At 48.8% G+C, this 14475-nt stretch overlaps 1 protein-coding gene across 2 annotated transcripts in view; it reads left to right on the forward strand.

Annotated features, from left to right (window-relative positions):
• Positions 1 to 484: 484 nt before the first annotated feature.
• LOC134944995 (cytochrome P450 27C1) overlaps positions 485 to 14475 on the forward strand; it is a 124378-nt gene continuing 110387 nt past the window's right edge. For both annotated transcript variants that reach the window (XM_063933969.1, XM_063933970.1), the window contains exon 1: positions 485 to 993. In XM_063933969.1, coding sequence (XP_063790039.1) covers positions 622 to 993 — 372 coding nt within the window. In that variant the 5' untranslated portion in view covers positions 485 to 621. The remainder of the gene's footprint in view (positions 994 to 14475) is intronic.

Genomic DNA, 14475 nt, shown 5'->3' on the forward strand with positions numbered 1-14475 from the left:
CATTCGCCATTCCCTTCCTACACATCTGTAAAAACAATTGCATTACATGATCGCAATTGTGCAAAACACACTTTGTTTAATTACAATTTGTATTAATAGGTCACATCTCGGAAAACGCAGTTTGATCATGTTCTGGAAGTTTCACTGCCAGTATGTCATTCAGTAGTGGGCCAAAATAACAAACTTTATACAAAACAGTTGTGTCATGCTATAACAGGCTCATGCAACATGTGGGGGACTAAATCACAGATTAAACAGCACAAAAAAAAAAATGTATGAACGTTAAGAACTTCTTATTGTATTTAGCAATAAAGTACTTTATGCATAAGATTAATGACTATACTGTACTTAATGAATATGATTAATGCTGATGTTATAAAAGAAAATACAACTCAATGCAGTTAATTAAGGCAAATTATGGTAATTGTGTCTCAGCTCATAAAGGGTTAACAGCTGCTAATGCACCTCTCAGTGGGAAGGGAGGGGGTGTCCTGTGAAGAGGGGATAGTTACCCCCTTTTCGTGAGACACATAAGAAACCATTGATTCCAGCTCTGAGACCACCACCCCCTTTCTCCAGCCCCTGGGGGAGGGAGGGAGTCTTTAATAATGGTGTAAGCTGATGCCCAGGCTGCAGTGTGTGGTGGAGGAGACCTGGGAGGGAGAGGATACAAGCCCGGGGTCTGGTGCTGCAATCACAGGGTGCCTGGGGGTGATGGCTCTCCTGGGGCACAGGGTGAGGAGGCTCCTGGACGTGGAAGCTTTGAGAGGCTGCAGGAGAGGAGTGCACAGGCTCCCCGGGATGTGGGCTGCCGGCCAGGCTGTACGGCAGGAGGTGGGGGGTGAGGGGAGACTTACCCGGGGCAGATCTGGAGAAGGGGCGAGGAGGGCAGCACTGGCCAAAAGTCTGAAGGAGATGCCGGGTCCCAGCACCCTCACCAACCTGACAGAGTTCTTCTGGAGGGACGGGTTCAGCCGCATCCATGAGATACAGGTACGGGGCGTGTGTGTGTGTAAAGGAGGCCATTCTGTAAGTGTAAATGCAGATGGGTGCACTCTGCGATATATGGGGGCGGTGTATTCCTCTGATCAGTGTGCTCATGCGGGTACAGCGGTGATGGAGCTGTATTTGCATCCCAGCGCAGGTGCGGAGGGGATAATGTTTATTTGCCCTATGACCCTGTAAAGTGTTGGTGCCCGGGCATTCGTGGCACTAAACGCCTGTAGGTAATAAGGATGCAGAGCTGATGTGGGTAAGGGCGGGGTAATATAGCCTATGCCCTGCCGGATGCATTTGGCGCTGCAGGGGTTAATATTGCCAATGAAGTTACTCGGTCATCATCATCTCCTGTCCCCACGTGTTCTGCTGCTCCTGAGTTATACAACCAGGGGCGTTGCGTGTGTCCGCTGTCAGCACTGAGGCCCCGCCCACCCATGTGCACAGCTGGCCTGCCTTGGGTATCTATGTACTACTAAGCCCTAGATGCAAATAAAGTGGACAGAGATGAAGTTCCAGCCAATCAGCTCCTAACTGCCACTTTACAGGCTGGGTTTGAAAAATGACAGTTAGGAGCAGGTTGGCTGGTACTTTGTCCATCCACTTTGTCTCTCTCCCAGGCTTAGTGCATAGACCCCTTAGCGTGCTGTATGGGAGTACTGTTGGCTGTGCATATTGCAGCTGTGCTCTTAGGGGTCTATTCATGAAGCAGTGAAAAGTGTGAAGAAGTGAGCCAGTGGAGAAGTTGCCCGCAACCAATCAGCATTGATGTAACATTTATAGTTTGCATACTATACAATTGTACGGAGCAGCTGATTGGTTGCCATTGGCAACTTCTCCACAGGCTCACTTCTCCACTCTTTTCACTGCTTCATGAATAGACCCCACCCATAGTGGTATGTTTACTAAAGTGTGGGTTTTTCAAATGTGGAGATGTTGCACATAGCAACCAATCAGATTCTACCTATCATTTATCTAACACCTTCTACAAGAACATAGATAGAATCTGACTCTGGTTGCTATGGGCAACACCTCCACATTTGAAAACCTGCATTTTAGTAAAAATACCCCCTAGCCTTAAACTGCTGGAGAGTCATAGTTTGGCTATGGGTGCTTTATGTGGACACGTATTTCTTACTAGGCCATTTCCTTAACCCTTAGGTTTTCTTCTCTATACAATATAGCCAGTGTTACAGTGCACTCGGTCAGTATTGCATTTTCATGTATGCCAGTAAAACGCTGCAGTTTACAATAAGGCTGTAACTCCTGTCTTTGTAGTGATTTGTAGGTTTCTTGGCTGAAATAATGATTTAGTTAGGGCTCTATTTAACTGGGAAGATTATCCGATGCTGCTTTTCTCAATGCCCAGTTCCTTTGTTGGTCGTTCGGTAGACCCCATATGGTCTACATGGGCAGAAGGTTGACAGCGTCAATAGGTCAACATGTGAAAGGGAGATAATACAAAAGGTTGACATGCAAATGATCGACAAAAAAATAGGATTTTAATACCTACCGGTAAATCCTTTTCTCTTAGTCCGTTGAGGATGATGGGGACTCCAAAAGGACCATGGGGTATAGACGGGATCTGCAGGAGACATAGGCACTTTAAGACTTTAATGGCTGTGAACTGGCTCTTCCCTCTATGCCCCTCCTCCAGACCTCAGTTATAGGAACTGTGCCCAGAGGAGACGGACATTTAGAGGAAAAGGATTTTGTTAAACTCAGGGTGAGATGCATACTAGCTCACACCACAACACACCGTACAACATGGTATACAACTAAAACCAGTTAACAGCGTTAACCAAAGAGATCAGCAACAGGCTGACCTTTCCCAAAACGCAACCTTTGTGCACTTAAGCAATAACTATATACAATTACTGCAGCTAGAGGGCCTAATTCTGAGTTGATCGCAGCAGCTAATTTGTTAGCAGTTGGGCAAAACCATGGGGGTAATTCCAAGTTGATCGCAGCAGGATTTTTGATAGCAACTGGGCAAAACCATGTGCACTGCAGGGGAGGCAGATATAACATGTGCAGAAAGAGCTAGATTTGGGTGGGTTATATTGTGTCTGTGCAGGGTAAATACTGGCTGCTTTATTTTTACACTGCAAATTAGATTGCAGATTGAACACACCACACCCAAATCTAACTCTCTCTGCACATGTTATATCTGCCTCCCCTGCAGTGCACATGGTTTTGCCCAGTTGCTATCAAAAATCCTGCTGCGATCAACTTGGAATTACCCCCCATGTGCACTGCAGGGGGGACAGATATAACCTGTGCAGAAAGAGTTAGATTTGGGTGGGGTGTATTCAAACTGAAATCTAAATTGCAGTGTAAAAATAAAGCAGCCAGTATTTACCCTGCACAGAAACATAATAACCCACCCAAATCTAACTCTCTCTGCAAATGTTATATCTGCCCCCCCTGCAGTGCACATGGTTTTGCCCAATTGCTAACAAACTTGACGCTGCAATCAACTCAGAATTACCCCCCGAGTCCGCACTGGGACGGGCGCCCAGCATCCTCTACGGACTAAGAGAAAAGGATTTACCGGTAGGTATTAAAATCCTATTTTCTCCTTCGTCCTAGAGGATGCTGGGGACTCCAAAAGGACCATGGGGTTTATACCAAAGCTCCAGACCGGGCGGGAGAGTGCGGATGACTCTGCAGCACCGATTGAGCAAACATGAGGTCCTCATCAGCCAGGGTATCAAACTTGTAGAATTTTGCAAAAGTGTTTGAACCCGACCAAGTAGCTGCTCGGCAAAGCTGTAATGCCGAGACGCCTCGGGCAGCCGCCCAAGATGAGCCTACCTTCCTAGTGGAATGGGCTTTCACCAATTTCGGTACCGGCAATCCAGCTGTAGAATGAGCCTGCTGAATCGTATTACAGATCCAGCGTGCAATAGTCTGCTTAGAAGCAGGAGCGCCAACCTTGTTGGCCGCATACAGGACAAACAGCGCCTCTGTTTTCCTAACACGAGCCGTTCTGGCTACATAAATTTTCAAAGCTCTGACCACGTCGAGAGACTTTGAGTCAGCCAAGGCTTCAGTAGCCACAGGTACCACAATAGGTTGGTTCATGTGAAACGAAGAAACCACCTTTGGCAAAAATTGCTGACGAGTTCTCAACTCCGCTCTATCCTGGTGGAAATCAAATAGGTGCTTTTGTGAGACAAAGCCGCCAATTCGGACACTTGCCTTGCGGACGCCAAGGCCAATAGCATGACTACTTTCCAAGTGAGAAATTTCAACTCAACCTTTTGTAAAGGTTCAAACTAATGTGACGTAAGTAACTGTAACATCACGTTAAGGTTCCAAGGTGCCACCGGGGGCACAAAGGGAGGTTGGATGTGCAGCACACCCTTCACAAAAGTCTGAACTTCTGGAAGCGAGGCCAATTCCTTTTGAAAGAAAATTGACAAGGCCGAAACCTGCACTTTAATGGAGCCTAACTTAAGGCCCGCATCCACACCTGCTTGCAAAAAGTGGAGAAAACGACCCAGCTGAAATTCTTCCGTAGGAGCCTTCTTGGATTCACACCAAGACACATATTTCCTCCAAATACGGTGATAATGCTTCGCCGTTACCTCCTTCCTAGCTTTAAGTAGAGTGGGGATGACTTCCCCGGGAATACCGTTTCTGGCTAGGATTTGGCGTTCAACCGCCATGCCGTCAAACGCAACCGCGGTAAGTCCTGGAACACGCACGGCCCCTGCTGTAACAGGTCCTCTCTTAGAGGAAGAGGCCAGGGATCTCCTGTGATCATATCCTGAATATCCGGATACCAGGCCCTCCGTGGCCAATCTGGAACAACGAGTATCGCCTGAACCCTTGTTCTTCTTATGATCCTTATCACCTTTGGGATGAGTGGAAGTGGAGGGAACACATAGACCGACTTAAACACCCACGGTGTCACCAGTGCGTCCACCGCTATTGCTTGAGGGTCCCTCGACCTGGAACAGTATGTCTGAAGCTTCTTGTTGAGGCGCAACGCCATCATGTCTATTTGAGGAAGTCCCCAACGACTTATCACTTCTGCAAAGACCTCTGGATGAAGACCCCACTCTCCTGGATGGAGATCGTGTCTGCTGAGGAAGTCTGCTTCCCAGTTGTCCACTCCTGGAATGAAGACCGCTGACAGAGCGCTTGCATGTTTTTCCGCCCAGCGAAGAATCTTGGCAGCCTCCGCTATTGCCGCTCTGCTCCTTGTTCTGCCCTGGCGGTTTACGTGCGCCACGGCTGTAATGTTGTCTGACTGAATCAGGACGGGCAGGTCGCGAAGAAGATGTTCCGCTTGCCGAAGGCCGTTGTAGATGGCCCTTAACTCCAGCATGTTTATGTGCAGACACGCTTCCTGGCTCAACCATTTTCCCTGGAAATTTTGTCCCTGTGTGACTGCTCCCCAACCTCGGAGACTCGATCCGTGGTCACCAGAATCCAATCCTGGATCCCGAACCTGCGACCCCCTAGAAGGTGAGAACTCTGGAGCCACCACAGGAGAGAAACCCTGGCCCTGGGGGACAGGCTTATCTTCCGGGGTATGTGCAGATGGGACCCGGACCACTTGTCCAGCAGGTCCCACTGAAAAGTTCTTGCATGGAATCTGCCGAACAGAATGGCCTCGTAGGCCACAATCATTTTCCCCAGCACACGAGTGCAGTGATGAATCGACACTCTTGCGGTTTCAGAAGTTCTTTGACCATGTTCTGGAGTTCCTGAGCCTTTTCCAACGGGAGAAAGATCCTCTGCCGTTCCGTGTCCAGAATCATGCCCAAAAACGACAGCCAAGTTGTCGGAATCAACTGCGACTTTGGTCAATTTAGGAGCCAGCCATGTTGTTGCAGCACCTTCAGGGAGAGCGCAACGCTTTTTACTATCTGCTCCCTTGACCTCGCCTTTATCAGGAGATCGTCAAAGTATGGGATAACTGTGACCCCTTGCTTGCGCAGGAGTACCATCATTTCCGCCATCACTTTGGTCTTTCCACGGCCCCGAGGATTTTCACCAAACGGCAACGTCTGAAATTGGTAGTGACAATCCTAAACAGTGAACCTCAGGAACGCCTGATGAGGAGGATATATGGGGACATGTAGGTATGCATCCTTTATGTCGACTGACACCATAAAATCCCCCCCCTCCAGACTGGAGATCACAGCTCGGAGAGATTCCATCTTGAATTTGAATCTTTTTAAATACAGGTTGAGGGATTTTAAGTTCAGAATTGGTCTGACCGAGCCATCTGGCTTTGGGACCACGAACAGGGTTGAATAAAACCCTTCCCCCTGTTGTAACGGAGGAACCGTGACAATGACTTGCTGTTGACACAGCTTTTGTATTGCCGCACACACTACCTCTCTCTGGGTGAGAAACTGGTAAGGCCGATTTGAAAAATCTGTGTGGAGGCACGTCTTGGAACTCCAGTTTGTACCCTTGGGTCACAATTTCCAGCACCCAAGGATCCAGGCCCGAGCGAACCCAGACCTGACCGAAGAGCTGAAGACGTGCCCCCACCGGTGCGGACTCCTGAAGAGGAGCCCCAGCATCATGCGGTGGATTTGGCAGAAGCCGGGGAGGACTTCTGCTCCTGGGAGCTTGCCACAGCCGGCGATCTTTTTCCTCTTCCCTTACCTCTGGCCGCGAGGAAGGAAGATCCACGTCCTTTCCTGAATTTATGAGACCGAAAGGACTGCATCTGGTATTGAGACGTTTTTCTTTTGCTGTGGAGGGACAAAAGGCAAAAAAGAAGACATACCCGCGGTAGCTGTAGAAACCAGGTCCGCGAGGCCTTCACCAAACAAAACTTCACCTTTTGAAGGGCAGGGCCTCCATAGCCTTTTTAGAGTCGGCATCACCATTCCACTGATGAGTCCCCAACGCCCTCCTAGCCGAGACAGCCATGGCATTGGCCCTTGATCCCAAGAGGCCAATATCTCTCGCCGCTTCCCTTAGATATATTGCTGCGTCCCTGATATGACCCAGCGTCAAAAGCACGTTATCCTTATCCAGGGTGTCTATGTCAGATGACAAGTTATCTGCCCACCTTTCAATAGCGCTACTCACCCATGCCGACGCAACGGCCGGCCTGAGCAGCGTACTCGTAGTAACATAAATAGATTTTAAGGTAGTTTCCTGCTTACGATCCGCAGGATCCTTTAGGGCCGCCGTGTCAGGGGACGGTAGCGCCACCTTCTTGGACAAACGCGCCAGAGCTTTGTCCACCATGGGTGAGGATTCCCACCGTAACCTATCCTGCGAGGGAATCTGCAGTCTCTTATCAGGGGATTCCCAAGCTTTGCGACCTTGAGGGGGCTTGAGATTGTGACAAAACATCTCCCATGGATTGTCTCCATGCTTGGTTCTGAGACTCGGATTTGTCTAACCTCTTATGTAATAAAGCCACACTTGCATTTAAAACACTCCACATATCTACCCAATCCGCAGTCGGCGGTGCCGACGGAGTCACCCCCACATTCTGTTCAGTCTCCACACCAGCCTCCTCCTGGGAAGAGCCTTCAACCTCAGACATGCCGACACAGGCGTACCGACACCCCCAAACACACTGGGCTATAGGGGACAGACCCACAGTAAGGTCCTTCAGAGAGACAGAAAAGGAGTTTGCCAGCTCACACCCTGCGCCTCACCGGTCTGAAGGAATTAAATAACACCCCAGACCTGTAAGCGCTTTTATACCAAATAATGAACACCAAAATTTTGTGCCCCCCCTTCTTTTCGTGCACCCTGTTACTTGTGTACAGCAGTGAAGGGCCAGGAGCAGTGTCTCTGCAGCAAGCTGTGGAAAAAATGGCGCTGGTTAGAGCTGAAGGAGGAAGCCCCGCCCCCTACCCGGGGCGCTTCGTTCCCGCTTTTATTTATACTGGCGGGGGTCTGTATACATTGCCTATGCAATGTATACCGTCATGCCAGTCTCAAAGTGAGGATATATTGCTGCCCAGGGCGCCCCCCCTGCGCCCTGCACCCATATAGAGCCGCTTGTGTGAGGGAGCAATGGCGCGCAGCGCGACTGCTGCGCAGTACCTCAGGAAGATCTGAAGTTTTCTGCCGCCTTTGAAGTCTTCTTGCTTCTACTACTCACCCGGCTTCTCTCTTCAGGCTCTGTGAGAGGGACGGCGGCGCGGCTCCGGGAACGAGCAGTTAGGCGCACCAAGTGATCAGACCCTCTGGAGCTAATGGTGTCCAGTAGCCTAAGAAGCAGAGCCTTTGAACTCACAGAAGTAGGTTTGCTTCTCTACCCTCAGTCCCACGAAGCAGGGAGCCTGTTGCCACTAGTGCTCCCTGAAAACAATAAACCTAACAAAAGTATTTTTTAGAGAAACTCAGTAGAGCTCCCCTAGTGTGCACCCAGTCTCCTCTGGACACACAATCTGAGGTCTGGAGGAGGGGCATAGAGGGAGGAGCTAGTTCACGCCCATTAAAGTCTTAAAGTGCCCATGTCTCCTGCAGATCCCGTCTATACCCCATGGTCCTTTTGGAGTCCCCAGCATCCTCTAGGACGAAGGAGAAAAAAAGGTTGGCACAAATTTTTTGTTTGTAATTTTCAATGTTAAATGAATGTGACCCCAATTAGTGTGCGCATGGCTCGCTTTCGAGCAAGGTGTCTAGCTGCGCTCAGCACAAGTTATTATTCCCAATCGTAGTCCACGTGGATGGTAAATGATGCAAAAGTTGGGGAGGAAAAGCAACATGTCGACCGTTTGAATCTGGCAGCCTTTTTACATGTTGACATTTTGACCATGTCGACCTTTTGTACTGGTCGACCTAATGCATGTTGACCATATAGGGGTCAACATATTGACTGTCGACCATTACTTCAGACCTATCATCTGGATCCCCAGTTTCTCAGGGATCCCTGCTGGGAATTATTATTTTTTTTTTTTTTGGAGGGGGGTGGGAGGGTAACAACACTATAAATAAATTATTTTATTCTTCATTCTGCTGCCTGTCTAGCTAGCTGCTATCCTGCTTAAATAGGTTTCCCATACAAAGCTTGGGGATGGCAGACAAAGGCGTTTACCAGCCAGGGACTTCTTTAATGGAGAAGCCCTATCTCTGGTGAAAACACCTATTTTGCAAGCCCTGGGGCATAGCTTCCTATAATAAGTATACCCCTGATGATGATGATGATGATGATGATGATATTATTATTATTATTATTCTTCTTCTTATTATTATTATTATTATTATTATTATTAATCAGGTACAAATACAAATAGAAGTTGGATGCTTGTTTAATCAAAATTTTTAGAACCCACACGTCTAGCATTGATTAGAATAAAGCAGCCTATCCAGAAATATGGTTAATGTCCTTACCTCTATAATGGAATAGATTTATATAACTGAGGACTATGCTATGTATATCAGAGAGAGTGGAGAGGAGGAGAATGGCTAACCTCTCTCGGGGTTAATGGTCATGTTCCTCGCTGACAGGACACTAGCTCCTGGCGGTACTATTCGCAAGCCCCGCCACGGCGAGCGTACATTCCCGCAGCATGCCGCGACCCCTAACAGAGCCAGAAAAAAAGAAGAGTTGTGAGTACTAAGCCGGCGTCTCTAAAAGATGCGGCTTATCGTAAAATTGATACCGAGTTCAAATCCTTGTATACAGCTGCTGTGGTGGCCCAGAGACCCACTATAGCATGTGGGTGGATTACTAGAGCCATTGCCAAATGGTCGGGTAACCTGATTGAAGGGTTAGACACCTTGCCTCAGGAGGAGGTTATCTTGTTCCTACAGCATATACATAAATTTTATGGTGGAATCCATAAAAGAAATAAGCTTGCTTAATGCATGCACTACGGCTATGGCAGTGTTTGCACGCAAGGGTCTATGGCTACGCCAGTGGACGGCGGATGCGGACTCCAGGAAAGGCATGGAAAGCCTACCTTTCACAGACGAGGCCGTATTTGGGGATGAACTAGACAAATGGATCTCCAAATCTACTGCGAGGAAGTCCACATACCTTCCTTCTGCAGCTCTCCCAGCTAGGAAGGCCTACTCTGGTACCAATTTACAGTCCTTTGGGATTGCCCCTAATCTTGGCAGTCCGAGAGGTTCTTCTACAGCCACTAGAGACACTAGAGGTAGACCATGCAAACCAGCAACTGCCGGTTCACAGGAGCAGGGCTTAAGCTCTGCTTCCTCAAAACCTTCAGCATGACAGTGGACCGCGATGCCTGGAAGACTGGCAGGTGGAGGCCCGGCTAAAATTCTTCAGTTACATCTGGACAAGTTCATGCCAGGATCCCTGGGTCATAGATCTTATTTCTCAGGGCTACAGACTGGAGTTCCAGGAGCTCACACCTTACAGATTCTTTAAATTAGGCTTACTAGTTTAACAAGAGGCAATTATAACTTTACATCACGCCATTCAAAAACTGGTACAGATTCAGGTCATTGTTCCAGTTCCACCTCATCTGCAAAACAAGGGGTACTATTCCAGCTTGTTTGTAGTACTGAAATCGGATGGTTCATTGAGACCGATTCTGAACCTCAAGTCGTTGAACCTGTACTTACGAGTGTTCAAATTCAAGATGGAGTCTTTGAGAGCGGTGATCTCAGGTCTGGAGGAGGAGGAATTCCTAGTGTCTCTTGATATCAAGGATGCGTACCTTCACATTCTGATCTGGTCGCCTCATCAGGCTTATCTACGGTTTACACTGCAGGACTGTCACTACCAGTTCCAAACCCTGCCATTTGGTCTCTCCACGGCACCGAGGGTGTTCACCAAAGTGATGGCAGAGATGATTTTTCTACTCCGCAAACAAGGAGTGAACATAATTCCGTACCTGGACGATCTTCTGATAAAGGCATCATCCAGGGAGCGGTTGTTGGACAGCATTGGCCTCTCGACCAGACTACTCCTGGATCACGGGTGGATTCTGAACCTATCTCACCTAGAACACAGAGGCTTCCTTTCCTGTGAATGATACGGGACACTGGGTAATTCAGAGTTGATCGTAGCAGCAAATTTGTTAGCAGATGGGCAAAACCATATGCACTGCATGGGGGGGGGGGGGGCAGATATAACGTGCAGAGATAGTTAGTTAGATTTGGATGGGGTGTGTTCAAACTGAAATCTCAATTGCAGTGTAGAAATAAGGCAGGCATTATTTACTCTGCACAAAAACAATATAGCCAACCCAAATCTAACTCTCTCTGCAAATGTTATATCTGCCACACCTGGAGTGCAAATGGTTTTGCTCATCTGCAAACAAACTTGCTGCTACGATCAGGTCTGAATTACCCCAACAGAGTCTCAAAGTGTTCCTTCCCTTGGAAAAGGCAATGGTAATCCAGTCGATGGTTCGGTTTGTCCTGAAGCCAACCCGTATCTCTGTGCATCTGTGCATTCGCCTTCTGGGGAAAATAGTGGTCTCTTACGAGGTGTTTCGGTACGGAAAGTTTCATGCGAGTCCCTTCCAGCTGGATCTGTTGGGCAAATGGTCCGGATCGCATCTTCACATGCACCAGAGGATCCGTCTGTCGCCAAAAGCCAGAATCTCCCTCCTGTGGTAGCTACAGACGAGTGTCAGAGGTTCGAGATTCAGAATTGGATTCTGCTAACCAGACGCAAGCCTAAGAGGTTAGGGCTCAGTCACCCAGAGGGTGCAGTTTCAGGGAAGATGGTCACGTCAGGAAGTCGTCCTTCCGATAAACATCCTGGAAATCAGGGCTATATACAACACCATTCTGCAGGCCTCATCTCTTCAGAATCCGGCCATTCAGGTCCAGTCGGACAATGTGACGGCAGTGACATACATAAACCGACAGGGCGAGAACGAAAAGCAGAGCCACAATGTCAGAGGTGTCAAGAATTCTCCTCTGGACGGAAAAACACGCCATGGCGTTGTCAGCAGTCTTCATTCTGGGAGTAGACAACTGGGAAGCAGACTTCCTGAGCAGACCCGTCTTGAACCCGGGGGTGTTCCGGTGGTTGACACATTGGTGGGGATATGTCAGGTTCGGTTTGGTTTGTGTCCCCGGAGGGGGCGCTAGTGGGTCAGTGGAGGTAGGAAGGAAGAAGTGAGGAGGCTGGACTGGATTCCTGCGCATGTGCGCGATGTTGTTTATTAAGCAAAAAGGTTAAACAATATGGCAGCAGGAATACTTGCAATAACAAACAATAAATGTAATGGATATGGTGCAGCGTGGAAGCTGAGAGTCTATGGCAATAACAGTATGGCTGAATAATTGATAAAGGGATCGATATGCTGGTATGGGAACCAGAGATAGTTGGACAATGGAGCCAGCAGAGATGGTAATAATGGTAGCAAGCCTGGTAGCAAATGCAGGAGACAGGTGTAAAGTTCACAGTGCTGTTGGAGATTCCACTGGCAGCTTGCAGGCTGATGCACATGTGGAGATGATAGGATGCACCTGGAGAGAGAGTCTCTACTGCAGAGGGCTGGTGCACACTGTAGTTGTGAAAGGTGTGGAGCCTGATAACAGATACAGGGATTGCTGGTGCTTGTAGTTCCACGGTGGTATCGGAACAGGTTGGAAGGCAAACAGGAACACAGGAGAACTGGAGAGCGGATCCAGACACACGAGTCGCAGGAGTGACACAAAGTCCAGGACAAGGGCTGACTCACCCTGCTGCTCCTGACATACTCCTCGGTCTGCAGGCATTGGCTGGAGTGGAAACGAGGAGGTGCGGCCAAGCTCCGGATTGGCTGCCACACTAGCCAGAGGAAAACGGTCATGGCGGCGCCCATGCCGCGGCCCGGCGGGAACGCGGCGTGCTTGCACGCCCGCTGACAACAGGAGCGTTCCTAGGCCCAGGATGGCATCCAGCAACAGGGAGACCAGTGATAGCAAGAAGTAGGGACCCCGGACGGAGACCGCACCGACGGACAGATGCAGCTGTGGTAAGTCGATTCCTGACAGGATATCCACAAATCGACATGATGGCCTCGACTCAACAAGAAGCTCAAGCGGTATTGTTCCAGGTCGAGGGACCCACAAGCAGTGGCGGTAGACGCTCTGACTATTCCGTGGGTCTACCAGCTGGTGTACGCGTTTCCTCCACTTCCTCTGATCCCAAGAATTCTAAAAAAAGAATAAAAAGGGAAAAGGTTCAAGCAATCCTCATTACCCTGGACTGGCCACGAAGGGCCTGGTATACGGATCTTCTCGAGATGCTGCTCAAAGATCCGTGGCCTACCTTTTCGAGAGGATGTTCTGCAACAGGGCCCATTTGTCTATCAAGACTTACGGCGGCTACGTTTAATGGCATGAAAGTTGAACAGCTGATTCTAGCCAGGAGAGGGATTCCTGACAAGGTCATCCCGACTATGATCCAAGCCAGGAAGGGGCTAACGTCTAAACATTACCACCGTATTTGGAAGAAATATGTCTCTTGGTTTGAGAGCAGACAGTATTCTGTGGTGGAATTTCATCTGGGACGTTTCCTGCTTTTTCTGCAGTCAGGAGTGGATGTGGGCCTACGTCTAGGTTCCATAAAAGTACAGATTTCGGCCTTGTCTGTTTTCTTTCAGAAACAATTGGCTTCTCTCCCTGAGGTCCAGACGTTCTTGAAAGGTGTTCTGCACATCCAACCTCCCTTTCTGCCTCCCACGGCACCTTGGGATTTGGTGCTGCAGTTCCTCCAGTCGGACTGGTTTGAACCATTACAGGAGGTTGACGTAAAGTACCTTACGTGGAAGACCTTGGCTTCAGCAAGATGTGTGACGGAGTTGGGGGCAATGTCTCACAAGAGCCCCTACTTGATTTTCCATGAGGACAGAGCTGAACCCAGGAATCGTCAGCAATTTTATCCTAAGGTGGTGTCCGCGTTTCACATCAACCAGCCTATAGTTGTTACGGACACCTCTGCTACTTCAAAGTCTTTGGATGTTGTGAAGGCTATGAAGGTGTATGTAAAGATTACAGCTCGTCACAGAAAATTGGACTCGCTGTTCGTTCTCTATGATCCCAATAAAATTGTGTGTCCTGCTTCAAAGCAGTCAATTGTACGCTGGAACAGGCTCACTATCCAGCATGCTTATTCCACGGCAGGCTTGCTGGTTCCAAAATCTGTACAGGCCCACTCTACTAGGTCGGTGGATTCTTCTTGAGCGGCTGCCTGGGGTGTCTCTGCTTTACAGCTCTGCCGAGCATCTTCTTGGTCAGGTTCGAACACGTTTGCAAAGTTTTACAAGTTCGATACTTTGGCCTCTGAGGACCTTCAGTTTGGTCAATCAGTTCTGCAGGATCCTCGCGCACTCCCACCCGGTTTGGGAGCTTTGGTACTTCCCCATGGTACTAAATGGATTCCCAGTATCCCCTAGGACGTAAGAGAATATAGGATTTTAATTACCTACTGGTAAATCCTTTTCTCGTAGTCTGTAGGGGATACCGGGCGCCTGCCCGGTGCTTTGTTCTTCTGGCACTGTAACTTGGCTAAGTATTCTGGTTTGTTCAGCTGTTGCTGTTCCTGTTTCAAGTTTGGTTAGC

The sequence above is a fragment of the Pseudophryne corroboree genome, chromosome 7 (genome assembly GCF_028390025.1).
Source record: "Pseudophryne corroboree isolate aPseCor3 chromosome 7, aPseCor3.hap2, whole genome shotgun sequence".
In the NCBI taxonomy this organism is placed as follows: domain Eukaryota; kingdom Metazoa; phylum Chordata; class Amphibia; order Anura; family Myobatrachidae; genus Pseudophryne; species Pseudophryne corroboree.